At 38.3% G+C, this 15,626-nt stretch overlaps 2 protein-coding genes across 3 annotated transcripts; both read left to right on the forward strand.

Moving 5' to 3' along the window:
- Positions 1 to 1,809: 1,809 nt before the first annotated feature.
- Positions 1,810 to 10,010, forward strand: LOC145469480 (ubiquitin-conjugating enzyme E2-24 kDa-like). Of its 2 annotated transcripts, none has more exons than XM_081453214.1 (7): positions 1,810 to 2,128; positions 2,660 to 2,861; positions 3,210 to 3,260; positions 5,803 to 5,935; positions 7,172 to 7,216; positions 7,824 to 7,926; positions 8,527 to 10,010. In XM_081453214.1, exons 2-7 carry the CDS (start codon positions 2,722 to 2,724, stop codon positions 8,622 to 8,624), a joined length of 570 nt encoding a protein of 189 aa, XP_081309340.1. In that variant the 5' UTR covers positions 1,810 to 2,128; positions 2,660 to 2,721; the 3' UTR covers positions 8,625 to 10,010. The 2 variants fall into 2 exon arrangements, with proteins under 2 accessions (XP_081309340.1, XP_081309341.1); XM_081453215.1 differs by having other exon boundaries at positions 1,810 to 2,124.
- Positions 10,011 to 12,397: 2,387 nt separating this feature from the next.
- On the forward strand, positions 12,398 to 13,511 carry LOC145470785 (neuropeptide CCHamide-1 receptor-like). The gene has a single exon (XM_081454623.1). It carries the CDS (start codon positions 12,409 to 12,411, stop codon positions 13,432 to 13,434), a length of 1,026 nt encoding a protein of 341 aa, XP_081310749.1. The 5' UTR covers positions 12,398 to 12,408; the 3' UTR covers positions 13,435 to 13,511.
- The last annotated feature ends 2,115 nt before the right edge of the window (positions 13,512 to 15,626 follow it).

A 15,626-nucleotide genomic window follows, 5' to 3' on the forward strand; every position in this document is an offset into this window, starting at 1 on the left:
CTGTTCATTATATTTTTATATGGTTGTATTCTACGAGCAAAGCAACAAAACAAGATTAAACACCTTTCTTGCAACTGTCAACAAGCTTTTTGGTATTTGATTAATGTTGATTTATTGTGCATTACTTACTAGATTATTTGAATAAATGCACTTTCTAAATAAAACACTAACATTTTGTAAAAGCAAGAAGCATGCTTTTGTTAGATTATTTACAACCACGAAATTTAGTTTAAGAATGAAATTAGGTCCCATTATTGTATTACCTGCATTATCTACGCTTTTGTTGAACAAAAGTGAAACATAACTTTCAATTTCTACCATGAAAGGGGTTTTTGTTTACCTTTTGTTTAGTCTTGTTTACTCAATTGTTGGTCACGTCAAGCCGGCATATAGTATTCGATTTCAAAACGCTTTGCATTTTGTTTAATGCGGAGCGTTCTGACAGCGCAAAATATTGTCTTAATCTTTTATGCAGTCGGCAATACCTCGAGCAGTTGCTCAATGAATTATTTCTGAGTACGGGTGTACATACAATAAAACCATTCAAAAAGCTGATATTAATTCTTTGTTCAAACGACGTCCTTAGCGATAGAGAAATCAATATTACTGCATGTCATTAATTTTTCATGAGCACTGCAAGGCAGAAATTTGCATACAAGTCTTCAAAATCCTAGCTGTTCAATACAGTTTTCTCTGCAATGTTGTTTTTCTTCTGAGTGGTATTATTCAAGACTATAAAACACTAATCTTGTAATTAATAGTTCATTATCTGGCTAATCGGAAAAATAGATTCTTTCTATCAAGCTCCCTTGGGAATTTTCGTGCCTTGTCAAGCATAAAGATTTATCGAAGCGTAAAAACTTTAATAGCACTTCACACAAAGGCAAACATATTGTTTAACTCGGTGCAATATGCGTATTGTTCAAAAGGTTATTAACGGCTATATACAACAACAGAACTACAAAACAGCTCTAACACTGCTATTTGTTACAGTTAGAAAGAACTGAATATTGCTTTCACCAAGAGGTCGAACGGTTAGAAATAAGCTGATATAGACCGCTCTTACAATACCGGCTGAAAAGCCGTTTTATAAGAGAGATTGGATAAGTTGAGGTCGACAAGTAATCTTGTTTCATATCATGTTCCAACATTTGACAATTGTACTCTCAATTATATTTGCCACGTGAGTAAAACCTGAACTCGTAAATTTGACAAATACAGAACTGAAAGCAGTTAACCGCGTTAATTTCAGAATAACTCGGATGTCTGGAATTTTTAAGCGATTCCGGTTCGAAAACCGCAGATACGAAAGTTGGTCAAAGTTTGTCAAACCTGACCTTATTATGTTTATATATCATCCCTGTAAAACGCAAAGCAATCTACATTGACACAAAAAAAATTTAAATAAAATGAACGATCTTACTTTTATTTACATTTCCAATAATAACCTCGGAAATGCAACTTCAGAACAATTCGCGAAACCAGCGTAAGTGTTATAACGAGCAGACCCACAGAAAATCTTCGCAGTGTTTCAGGTTTCAAGGGAAATTTAGGAATGTAAATTCTTACGCGGTGAGGTTGGTAAACCGCATTTGAGTCAAACTTCACAACACAGTAAATAACTTCTGTTTTATCGCATTTTACATCCGCTGACGACGCTACTGTCAATGAAATGATTCGAGTTTCCAGTTGTGTATCGACGTTGTTTTCTGGAGAACAAACAAAGTTCTTGTGGCCGTTATTGTGTTCACCCTACAGGATGTCAATCAACGAAACAAGTGCATTGTTATATTCCCCTGGGAGACATCGGCAGCTGTTCATGATACTCGACCTCACTCAATAGCGCACCACACACGCGCTGTGACTGGTTGGTTGCTTCGTTGTGTCGATAGCCGGTAAATTGGTATTATGACGCAAACCATTGATAACTTAATGACGTCTCTATGACAGGCGGAGACCACTGACAATGCTTTGCGCGCTGGCTTTCAGGCTTGGCAGCTGTTGAATCTGTGTCCGGTAGATGCTCCTGCTTCAGTCTACGCTAGCTTTAAACCTTTGATAATCTTCACACGTCCCCCAAAACAGCCTTTTTTTACGCCTGAAGTATCGACCATCATCTAGCGAGTACGTGAGTATAGTTTGTGTTGATATATTTTCAATGATTTGCTCATACGTAACCGCGGAGTAAGAAGCGTTCCTTCGTGTTGGGGCCGACACGTTCTTTCAAGCACGACTAGTTCCTTTAAAGAGGCGTTCAGTCCGGTTTAAACGCAAAGAGACCGTGTATTTACCAGCGGAAATTGTTCTTCGTCTAAAAGGAGCATTATTGGTGATAATTTGATACTCGTGTGGCTCACAAGTTTCTCGTACGCAGAGGAAAATAGGAAGCGTTCTTATTCCGGTAGACCAGGCCGCCATGTTAAATGTGTCACTGCCCTCTAATCAAATCTCTCATAAAGTTGTCACGTGCTGTTTTTCAACTCTCCTGTCCTGCGGTGAGAAATGTTCGCCCAAAATAAGGTGTCTATTTGCCGTCCAAATGTTAGGATCACGAAAGCCGCTTTGAATTCTCTTGCCGGTAGACAGAAGGCCGTGATCGCGCGAGACGGGCTGCTATGACCCGGAGCTGTTTAATCAGTGTACATTTGCTACCATATAGGGCAGCGTCCAGATCTCGTGATTCGTCGCGTGAATTTCCACGGTCTCTTCATCGTGCTGGTCATGTCAAACCACAGCGCACTGAGTTCCTCATCTGATGGCGAGAGGAGAACCCCTCAGGATAACTGTGACGGCAAGCGAGCCGCTCGCAGCCGGGGTGCCAGCCCCCGGCCCCTGAAATCAGCTTCAACATCTGCTAAGAGGTAGGTAAATCCTTGACACCGCGGATTTCGCGTAATTTGCACAGGCGAGTATAGGTGGAGGGGCCGAAAGCTGACAATGATGTGACTAGTTGATCTCTAATTTGCATGTTAACTTCTAGACGTTCCCCACTTATTGTAATTTTAGGGAAAAGACGAAAGAATTGCCTTACTTTGAACAAAGGAAGCAAACAGACCATCTTCAACTGTCAGAGTATGTAATTCTTCAAAATTCAGGGCCGTCCGCGACGGGTAAAGATGTTGGGGTATATCGGCTCATTAGCATATTCAGCTTTCGCGGTTGTCTTTGTATTACATGTTACAAGTAATCTTTGCGGTACTGTATTTCAGAATTCAGCGAGAACTGGCCGAGATCGCTTTGGATCCTCCACCAAATTGCAGGTAATATTTCCTCATCCTTCGACCTCAAATAAGAGACCAGACTCCTGAATCTCTTGTTTGGACTGAAAACAATAGATCTACACGGTTTTGTTTCCTGAATTATGCTAGGTTGCCACAAAGCCTTGATCATTACTATATTGAACAACACGACTGGTCCTCTGGCAAAACACGATTTCCTATCCAGCTTAAAAAAACAGCGGGAATTCTCATCAAATATGCCCCCGATTAGGAAATTTCTGCCAACAAGATAGACGCGTAAGGATAAATTATTTATTTTAAGTGGTAAAGACATTTACTATAAAGCCACGTGGGATTTGAATGTGCAAAGAGCCTTTGTTTTGTTAACTTCAACTAGATATGCTAAGCCTGGCTGCGCACGGTTTGTTCCTTGACAACTGTTTGTCATAATAAACTCCTTTTTCTGGCGACAGAGGTTAAAATATCGTATTCGACTTCTATCCTTTTCCACAGTCAAGCTGTTGTATTCGTCTTTAGTAATTTTTGAAATGCTGTAATTGATACATTAGATATTTCAAGGACTGAACATTTCGCGAGACCTCGTTGTTCGGCAAAATGCTTGATTTATCGTCTCCCAATCTTGATATATGGTATGTAAATGCACAATTTCACCTGCCGTGCAATAATATTTCGTATCCAAGTCTTCAAGCAAAACACGGTTTCTCAACTCGGTCATTTCATTAAAACATTACCCAAGCAAAAGTCGACATAAGTTCAATTTGATAACGGGGATTTCTTGTCGTTTATTGTAGCTAGTTCTTCAATATTTTTTTATGGCGTTTTGGAAACGCAATATTTGCCTAATCGTCTGAAATTTTGCTAATTGCAGAGGTCCATACTACTTAACATCACTGGAGCTGCTAAGTGTTCCATTAAGTTTGGCAAAGAGCAAATTCAAACAACACAAGACCGCCTATCTTAGTAAACGTATGCTAACATTAGAGAACCGTTTGGCAAAGAATCTCGTTAAGTTATTAAAATATTGTCCGAGTAAGCTGCACTTTGCTTTGATCAGGCTGTAATTAGCCTTGTCCAGCCAGTATAGATAACAGCACGCGGTCTCCATCTTACATGTTTTATATTTTGATCATTTCATTTCAGTCGTGGGAAAATTTACATAAACAAATAAAACTAGTTGTAGTCAAATTGTGAGTTCTCGTGGGTGTAAATAATATGTCATTCAAGACAAAAACATTTACATTGTGCTTGTATTACTGTTTACAACTTCAAACGGTTTTTACTCGATGAATCTGCATTGTACAATATTGTGTTATTAATGAGGTTAAGGCGGTCTATATTGACCCTATATTGTTCCAAAATGATGCCGCGGTTTTCTACATTATTTATAAATTCTTTAATGTGCTAAGTCAGTGTGCAATGCCCTGATCAAAACCACCTATGATTCTCTGATTAAAATGCCATTTACGAGACTTCAAGGAACACTTGAGGTATTAAGAATTTGCAAAAGATATTTCCTTTCCACTTCGCAAGCGATATATTAAGGACCAACATTAAACGTTTTACGGTACACAGACTAAGTAATCTGTACAATACACTAGAGATAAATGTTTTTGTCAATGTAACAGGCTTTATGAAGCAACGTGTTAACGAGTAGTGTTCAAATTGCGCCATAAATCTCTGCAATCCGGTGAATTTTTGACAAAAAATCAAAAAGGCATAGATCTGAACCAAAAAATTTCGGATGCACTGAAGAAGGACAGAGTAGGTTTTAATGATTATTAATTAAACTGTGAGGAATTTTCTGAGCAGCGTAAATTGGATTTATCTCTACTAACTAATTTAATCGTCCCAGCTATATATAGCACTTTGACTAATCCTTTTTGTTAAGTTTCTTCCGAAAAGTCCTTACTGTAAATTTATGAAATTTTTCAACGACAAGCCTTGCTTTTCAGAAAGCCACGTAAGCTTCGTTAATAAGGTTTCATTATTATTATTTTTTTATATAACATAGGAAAGGGCTGCTAAAAATTGTCAGCACGCGCGAGCGGTCCGGAATAAAGATATCTGTGCCTTTCGTTAGCCAATCAGTTTGCACGATTCATTTCATCTTGACCGCACGTTGAGCGAAAAGAAGAAAATAATATAGTTCACCGGATATAATTTTTGACAATTTTAAGCTGGCGGCAAAATGTTCTTAATTTATTCTACGGTATTAATGTCATCTGTCTAAAGTTACGCATAACGACACAAAAGTAATTTTTCTTCTAAATATTTATCTGTGCCAGAAAAACTGAGATTTTCTTTTAACGAAGACCCAATCAGACAGACAAAGATTTTTGATACAGATTTCTACCTTAAAAATACCCTGTAACGTACAAATATTTTATAAACAATCGGTCATTCGGCCTGCGAAAAGACCGATAATTATGCACGAAAACATTTTTAACCACATTAAATAATTTAACAAGGCTTTTAATGAAAAAGGCTACAAGCAGCAAGCGGTAAACCGATGAAGTTTATTTCTCTTATCACGGTTAACCTCTCGTCTGTTTTATTTCCTCAGCGCTGGACCCAAAGGTGACAATCTTTACGAATGGAACTCGACAATCCTTGGTCCTCCGAAATCAGTGTACGAAGGAGGAGTCTTTTTCCTTGATATCCATTTTCCAACGGATTATCCTTTTAAACCCCCAAAGGTAAGAAAGTCACTATTTCTTAATTTTACTTCAGTGTTTCACTAAATTGTAAACTGGTCTTATATTTGAAAAAAAGCTACTAATTAGGTGTTTAAGTCTTGGTAAGAAAGTGTAATGTTTGTACCCATTTATTTCATTTATGAAAATTACTCGTTTCTGGAATGTAAATATGCAGACATTTCCCAGCGTTTACGAAAGTGAAAAGTGAAAATGCTCTTGACCTCAAAAAGCAGCTATTAGATGAGCTTGAGAGCTCTCAGGATATAAATAATTCGTGAATTTGTGCCAAATGATTTGTAATTAGTACAAAGGCTATGAACCCTTTCGCGTCACTCGACAATCATTAATAAAGGATCTAATATAAGTCTCAACATTTTGTTTTTAATTTATAACGTTTATTTAATATTCCTTTTAATCTGACAAAAGCACTTTTATAGTGGGCAAAAAAGAATTGTTGATCTGCTGCGCTTTCTCCGCAAACCCTTTCGAAATTGAATTCGAAAACTCTCAGACAAAAACTATTTTCGGGGTTATTTATAAACAGCGACCTGTGTACATATTTAGCGCTTCGAGTCATGTCTACAGAATAATGAAATGTCAAAGGGTGACTCGAAAATACAAAAAAAACCCGCAATAATATCATTAACTTGATAAGCTTTAGCACGGTGTTGATTAGCAAATGTTTCCGGTAATAATGTGAAAAAGATGATAAGGATTCCGTCTGCATGCCACAAAGTTAAACCTTGTTCCGGCTCACGCGTTCTGGTGAAGAAGATGATCTCCTGGCCATTCTATTTTCCCGTTCTCTAGTTCGTCTTTAGATTTTCGCTTCGTGTATTAAATCTTCTTTCTGGAAGAAGAACTTTAAAACTTAACCCACATTAAGACCCCTTCCACGCTTCGCCGGAGGAATCTGGAAACGCAGCTTTATTTCTACGGTTAGGCCTACCGTCCACACTAATCCATCATGAAAACGGAGCTTTTTCGAAAATGCTCTTCAAACCGCCGAGGAATTTTAAAACGCCGGCTTTGCGTTTTCGCATGAACGGAAAACATTTTGAAAACGGAGCTTTTCGAAAACGATGATTATATTGTCTCGATGTATCTCTAAATTCTCTTAAATGACATAAGAATTTCTTTTTTCTTCACTAAAGAGAATTGCTTTTGGGGCTCAAAGGGTTAAAGGGGATCGTTGTTTGCAGCTCTAAGAGTGTTCCGTGTTGTTTTTGTTGACAGGTATCTTTCCGCACCAGAATATACCACTGTAACATCAACAGCCAGGTCAGTGAATTATATTTGAGCGTAGTTTTCGATTCAGCGCCATTCGTACGTTGGTTCGATCGTACGTTCGTCTTTTCGTTTTTTTGTTCATTCATTCTTTCATCCTTTATGTACATACATCTGGTCGTGGGACGTATCTTCCTTCGTACCGTTGATCGTTCCTTAGGTCGCTCTTTCGTTTGTTGCACGTTCGTACGCTCGTATGATGCTGATGTTAACAGGCTGCCTGGCTCCGCTAGCCCCTATGGTTATTTCAGGCAGCTAGTACTCTAATTTTTACTTTTAATATTTTCATTCAACATTGTAATTTTTTTAGCAAGATTGAGTACAAATAAAGATTGATTGATTGATTGATTGATTGATCGATCGATCGATCGATCGTACGTAGGTAGGTATCCGCACTTTCCTTCGTTCGTCCATTCAATTCTGAATTTCCTCCGACACTCGATTAAACAGTAATTGCCCTATACAACACTTCAATCTTCTTTTGATTGAGTTCTTCTTGAAAAATGTTTGGCTTCATATAAATGGTTTCCAAATTTTTTCAGCCGGCGAAAGACTCTGAATTAGGGATCGATTGCCAATAGCATTCTTGTATCATTTTCAGGGCGTGGTCTGTTTGGACATTCTTAAAGACAGTTGGAGTCCAGCTCTTACCATTTCCAAAGTTCTCCTCTCCGTTTGTTCACTTCTCACCGACTGTAATCCAGGTAAAATGAACTCAAAACGTAATTATTTTCAGGGGTTGGGTAGCAGTTCTCGTAAGGTCTCGTATGAATGGCTTGTTATCCTTTGAGAGGACAATAGAACAAACAACAGAAACAATGCCCCTAGCCCCAAAACAATAACAGCTGCTAACAAGCAAAAGAATTACAAGCTTATGAAGGCTGCTACACTTCTGTACTTTCGCAAAGCCGAGTTTAACCACGAGAATCATGAATTATTTATCGAATTTGAGGTAAATATCTTCGTAGCTTATTGTCCCCAGGTGGATAATTTTTTTTAGGCCAAGTTCTCACTAGCGACGTAACGACAGAAACATATGCCGTTATGTTTGCAGTGTGAACGTCTTGACTCAATGACATATGTAATAGCAACATAACGGCATGAACATAACGACATAAGGTTACGTCGCTAGTGTGAGCCAAGCCTTATACTTAAAGCCTATGAAAAGGAAATATACACCTGTAACAAGTGCGTGACCATCATTGACCCAGGATGAAACACTTGTCAGTGATTCGGGCTGTGCTCTCCAGCTTAGCGATGCTTAGAAGATTTTTGTTTATATATTTATTTTATCTGTCGTTTAGCCGATCCTTTGGTTGGTAGCATCGCAACACAGTATGTCAATGACAGAGAAGAGCACGATAGAATAGCCAGGGAGTGGACAAAAAGATACGCCACATGACAACAGAACAACGCCACAGAAATCTAGCATTTATCGTCATCATCATTATCATTATTATAACATCATAGTACATTCGCATGTTGCTTACAGATCCCATCACCATGGTGACTAATCTTGTATCCAGACTCCACCCATTGGCGTTGACCGTGGGAGATATGGGTACGAAATTATAAAAGAGCAGCCTAAATGAAATGAAATTACAATATTTATATATTTTTGCGTTATTTTTGCTTTAAGTAATCTCTGTGAACGGGATTCTGCCTCTTGGTTTCGCGAGAATCGATTCAAATGTCAATGGTTGGTACAAAACGTTCGCCGAAAACTAAAGAAGTTTCATTAATTAAGCTTATATAGAAATGTCGTCAGTTTACTGAAACTGTTTCTGCCTCTTCTAGATAAAATTATGTTTTCGTAGGTCAAGAACAAAGTTTAATTTCTTCGCTACAAAACCACGGCTTAAATGAATCTTGAGATACCATATTTCTTTCCATTTTCTTTCCTATGAAAAAGGCAACCCTGTCCCCAGAGCCTTCTCGTCGACGATTTTTACGAAGACCCTGGGAACGAGGTTGATTAGTTAGATATCAATCTTTTTGTCTTGTATTTTGAGTACGATTACTGAGAAAATATATGTATATAATTTGTTACGAAATATATTAAGGGGCTCTGTCACGATATCTAAAGGGTTTTTTTTTTTTTTCTTAACAAAAAAAACTTTAACGGGACGAGTGAGACAGGATACGAGAATCACGTATTCCGTTGCGTAAATTTGTCACGAGGCACTCGTTTATATCTTCTTGAGGTACTCGTGCAACGTTTCTAAACTAAAAGTTACTGAAATCATGGTAAACTGTAGTTGTGTTAGATATATTAGCAGAGAACTCTCTACTACCAATTCGAGAGAGGCTGGGCACGACCCAAGCGTGCAAGGTTGTCTGGGACAGTTTGGGTAGATAAAAAGATGGCGTCTGTTGACACATTTGTTATGTTCTAAGATAAATACCGAACTGGCTGAGCCAACGAACTGTCGTGTTCTCAATTGTATAGAGACTTTGGAGAAAAAAAAAGAGAGCCACAGCATTTTCAGATTCAGTTAAGAGGACGAGCTTCAGTTTGGAGGCCGTAATTATAACACGAACTTTTGATCAGATTGTTATGTTCTTCCGCCATCTTGACTTCTCCAACATCTACTTCAACAATCCCAAGAACTATCGCGCCCCCAATAAAGCTCAGAACGTGCATGGTCGTTTATATCTAGAGTAAGGATCAATAAAATAGTCTTAGGTCCAAATGAAGTTGTAATAAATGTATATAATAAACTAATGACTGATAATTAAGAAACGGAGAATGGTTATTTAAAATTAAAAAAGAAAAACTTAGCAACCACCCGAAGTCTCGTTATCTTTAATGAATACTCGCTGATTTCGACGCAGTTATAAACTGTGGTTAGCAAAGCGGATGAAGTTAGAATTAATCCGAAATCGCTTTTGGGGTGCAATGCGAGGCGTTAATAAACAGTACCACATGAAAATACTGCTCACTGAATAGCTTTCATTTGAATGGTCACACACTAGGGTGTCATCCACAGACATAAAAGTTAGAACCACTATGTACAGCATAATAAACAGTACCTCATGAAAGTACTGCTCAACAGCTTTCATTTGAATGGTCACACACTTAGGTTTCATCCACAGGCTTAACAGTTAGAACCACTTTCTACAGCATAATATACAGTACCACATGAAAGTACTGCTCAATAGCTTTCATTTGAATGGTCACACACTAGGGTTTCGTCCACAGAAGTAAAAGTTAGAGCCACCTTGCGCAGCATAGTAAACAGTGCCACATGAAAGTACTGCTCAATAGCTTTCATTTGAATGATCACACACTAGAGTTTCATCCACAGACTTAAAAGTTAGAACCACCTTGTACAGCATAATATACAGTACCCATGAAAGTACTGCTCAATAGCTTTCATTTGAATGGTCACACACTAGAGTTTCATCCTCAGACTTACAAGTTAGAACCACCTTGCACAGCATAATAAACAGTGCCACATGAAAGTACTGCTCAATAGCTTTCATTTGAATGGGCACAAGGTTTCATTCACAGACTTAGACGCGAGAAAGAAAAAATACTTGATAGCTTCCTGCAACACTGATTTTATTTACAGAAAACTTATCTGTAAGCGTCTTTTTATAGCGATCACTTAGTATAAGTGACTGGCGATTTCCCGACAACGCTTGGTGTTGCATAGACGTTTATGCCAAGATTACCAAAAGCGTAATCAGTAAAAGCCTTTTACACGGTGTAAAACGAAGAATTAACATGAATAGTCGCTCAATTGCGCCAAAGGAAAATTGCCAAATTTAGTATATCCACTCAATGATTATGACCTTAAGGTAATGCTATCAAAACCCATAAACATTTTCTGATACTTAATTTGCATTGAGTAAAGCCATTGAAAAACTTGAATAGAAGAAAAAGATTGACTTAAGGCGTCACTCGATGAAGACAAAAAGTCTGGGGTGATTTTAAAGCCATATCTGAATCAGATAACAAACCTTATTACTTTCTTTTAGAATTCGCCCTCGATAATGGAAGTAGAACAACCTGGAAGCAAGATATATACATTACCGGCTTTCTTTTTTCGTGAATCGGAAGAAAAAAATCTGCACGGTGGAAGTGATAAGTCGACCGAGTTTACAAACAAGCAAAAATAATTCTGACAACATGCGATTTCAGATAGGGTTAAAAAGGACAGAGTTCTTGTTGCGTTGTTGGCAAATAGAAACAAAAGCTTTGAAATAAGTTCGCGCCTCGATCACATTCATTCGAATCACAAATATGGAGCAAAATGTGCATTAACACACACCTGCTTGACGCCACAGGCTGAAGTTTTTGTTTGCTCGTAACAATCAACTTTTCTTTCTATTTGTTCGGTTGCGTTTTACAGTCTGCCTTTATTCCCTCATTTGGCTTCATCCCAGGAATCTCTATGAAAAAACGGAATATTCATGGGGAGGCGTGTTTTAATGTTAAGTCGGAGCTTTTAAGGTTGTTATAAAATCATGTTGTGTGGCCATTCAATTGCATTCTATTGCGGAGTAGTTCTTTTATAGATGGTGTTGTTTCGTTTAAGAATTGTGCGCAAGGCTCTTTAAGGTGAAAAGGGTCAACTCTATTGTCACCAGCGGTGACCCAGAGATCAAATATTTATGATCAGATCGCCTTTCAATTAAACGTTATCTTAAAGCGAAATAGATGATCTTTCGAGGAAAGCGAGAGAGCAGTATAAAATTACATTTACGGCGTGATGTCTGAAAGAAAGTGCTTGATAATGATAGAGCGGGTACGGACGTCGCTTTTTTTAACTGCGTCGATCGGATCAGTCCTTATTAAATGCAAAGACGACTTTGTCAGCCAAAGTGTTTTATAAAACCAACCCTGTTTAATTACCATCGGAGGCATGAATAACTAATTCGAAGCTTTAAACCTTCCGATAACATAAAAGTTTAATTAAACAACGCCGTTTCTCTCAATCATAAAAACAAGACGTTGAAAAAAGACAAAAACATATATTACCCCGAAACCTACAGTTAATATTCCGAAAATGAGGCGGAAAAATTGACTTATCGGGCCAGTTAGCAACAAGCGAATAATTGATTTGCAATTGAATCGGCAAACTGTGGAGCACAACTTGTGCATGTGCGATATTGTCTTTTATGGTAACGAATCACACTGACTCACACTAACAGAGGTGTAATCTCGGGGGAAAAAAAAGATGAACGGCTCGATATATCACCATATGGACAGCTCTTACTCAACGAAGAACACCACAGTTGCGGAAGAAATCCCAGTTTTTCTATCTCAGAGAATTGTCCAGCAGATCTTTTACGGGGTGATTTTTGTGCTCAGCATGACGGGAAACGCTGCTATGCTAGCGGTTTTGTGCAAAGGTTGTCGACTACCTTCGCACAAAAACGTTTTTCTTGTTAATATGATCTTGGCAGAAACTGCCGTCGCTGTGACTTCCATACCAATTGACTTTGCCTTGTTGTTCTCGGAGGAAGGCTGGGTGTTCGGTTCGCTCATGTGCCATGTTTTATGGCCGATGCAGACCGCGCCATTTGGGGCGCTTGTGTTGACTCTCACTGCTATGAGCATACAACGCTACAGAGGAATCGTGAATCATTTGAAGAGAAGGAAAGTGGGCCGGGAATCATCGCGCACAACCGTAGCGTTTATTTGGGTGTTTTCGCTGATAATAGTTGTACCATACGGAGCGTTTTTGCGGCTTGTGGACGGAGAGTGCATTGAGACATGGGGAACACTCGGTAGCCAAGTTTACACGTTTGGACTGTTCGCATTTCACTACGCGATTCCCCTGACAATCATCACGTTCTGTTACGCTCGAATTGCGTTCCGTATTCGTCGCGGACAACACGAGGGCGCGGAGATTATTTCAGGCACACGTCAAGCGCGTCTTAAACGCCGAACGCGACATGTTCGCGCGGTTCGCATGGTTGTTCTGTTTGTGATAGTGTTTGCAGTTTGTATGTTACCTCACCAAGTCGTCTGGCTTTGGATAACTTTTGGCAAAGATGTTCAGTATTCCGACAACTTGCTAACCTTTGCCTATATGTTTACATTTACCAGTAGCTTTGCAAATCCTCTAGTTTACTTCACGCACAACCCTAGCTTGAGGGCGAGGCTAAAAACCCTTGTTTTGTGCCGTTCCGCGCCTGAAGGCTTCAGAGGCACTAGTTTCTTAACAAGCGATGAAACTTCGGCAGACTCAAGAGTTTAATTGAACTTTGAGGCGAGTTGTTGAAAATAACAGCAATTATACTAATGCACCATAAAACCTCCGCCTTTGATAAGCGAAACGGCAAAAAAAAAAAAAAAAAAAAAAAGGAAAAAAGAAAATTAGCCTTGAGATATTACATTTATAGAGAAGTTTATTCTCGCAGCAGCCAAATTGTCTCTATATCAGGATCAGATTGTAGCAAAAAATAAATTGTATTGATATTAAAGCTTGAACCCAATAAAACGCTATGCAAATTTCTCGTCAATCAAAATAGCTCGTAATGTACCGAACTCACGCTATGAATATAACTCCTTTAAATTTCTCGACTTAAAGTCGAAAATAAAAACAACTTCTCTAGATCGTTCTCCAAACGGCGCAATAACCGGCTAAGGCTTGAAAATCCTCAAATTTAAGGCGTAAGCAGAAATTAGTAATATTGATTGTAATCACTAAATTTTTTGTTGTTGTTTTACGGACACAGAATTCTAAACATCTTATTAAAGATCAGAGTCATGGCTTCACTGAAAGCAAATAAAGTAAGAACTGCATCACGCCGTTAATTTTGCATATTCAAATTATTTTGACTAATTGCAGTCAGTCTATCTCGTCTTCTTAATTTTATTAATCCTTCGTTGCTGATGGTACTCTCTGGTCCATTGTAAAATAAGTTATATTCTCATAACTTGTTTGCATGTCAATGCATTGTTGTTTTAAGGAGAATTGACATGTTTATCATAAATTTTCGGGAGTTTCTCGACGTTTACTTTGATTGCATGTGTACAATCAACACAAACCCTAGTTTTTTTGTGTGTTTGCTTCATTACCAGGTTGTTCTTCTAATAAATTCAGCTAAATTAAATACGTACCATGCGAAATTTTATTGTCTACAGGAAGACATCAAAGGCACGAACTTTGCTTCTATGTCAGTCAAAGCGATATATATCCTCGACAGCATGCGAACGTGTTTGACTTAAAAACACAGCTGCAAAAAAACTACTGTCACAGGTCTTCGAAATGGCTGTCTTTAAAACTCCGCCTCATTTAAGACCCATTTTTTTTCTCATAATTCCTCAAATATATTTGACAAGGGACTAAAAGCAATTCGTCCATTATATTCTACTGTCGCGAAGGTGAAAGGTTCATTTAGTTTCCAGGCTCGTTTATAATAATCCGATTCCGCCGGCTATACTAACATGTAAATGTGTTATGGCGGAATGTGCATATTCCGCCCAGTCTTTCTGAAAAGGCAATCTTTGTTTCCAAGCGGCGTTCTTTGATCTACACAACCATACATTTATGGAAAATGTTTAGTCTGGAAACACGACACATTGATATTGAGCCATATTATAACTGTAGAAAATATGAGACTGAATCTTGAACGAGCCATCTGTTGAACTGAAAATCAAATTTACTTGTTCGGATGTTTATGTGTGGTTGGCTGGTAACTGTTGCCAAGCAACCTAACAGAGGGCTGTGAATGTGGAAAATAATTTTATCCACCTCTTTCAAACTATGTTTTACATAGTCATGACCTCTATGCTTAAATCTGATGAATTTCGGCAAATATCGGGTATTTTGAGCATTTATATTATTATTGTTGTCGTTGCTGTTGTTGTTATCGTTTTTGTTGTTTTTGTTACTGTTTTGAACGAGATTTGAACATCACAAGTACAATACATGAGCGATGAAGGCCGATTTTCTATAGTACAGAAGATGTACAGGCGCAGTAAGGTATTGATGACCAATTAACTTCCTTTATTATGTGGCTAGCTCCGCGAGCGGGCGAGATGAATCAAATCCTGCGCTGTGATTAGCTACCCGGGACTACCCGCCTTCTCCCGCAATAAAAATTTCCCCGAAAGCCATGTAATAAATTCTTTATTGACCAAGCTTGTTCGGTCAAGATGGCTTGACATTGGCCTCGTTTTTTCTTTTGTTTTGTTTGCGTGTTTATGGACCTCGACTCCGTCTCGGTCCATTAACATTAACATGTAAAAACAAAAGAAGAACTTGGCCGATATCCAACCATCTTGACCTCACACTCGGTCAATAACTCATATATGTTTGGAAAATTTCCGATAACAAAAGGCACTTACACGTTACTGCGCCTGCGCATCTCTTGCCTAGAATTTAACCTGTTTTATTACTATATTTTTTATTTATATAGCTCAAGGGCAGCATCGAATTAACAT

The sequence above is a fragment of the Orbicella franksi genome, chromosome 15 (assembly GCF_964199315.1).
Source record: "Orbicella franksi chromosome 15, jaOrbFran1.1, whole genome shotgun sequence".
NCBI lineage: Eukaryota > Metazoa > Cnidaria > Anthozoa > Scleractinia > Merulinidae > Orbicella > Orbicella franksi.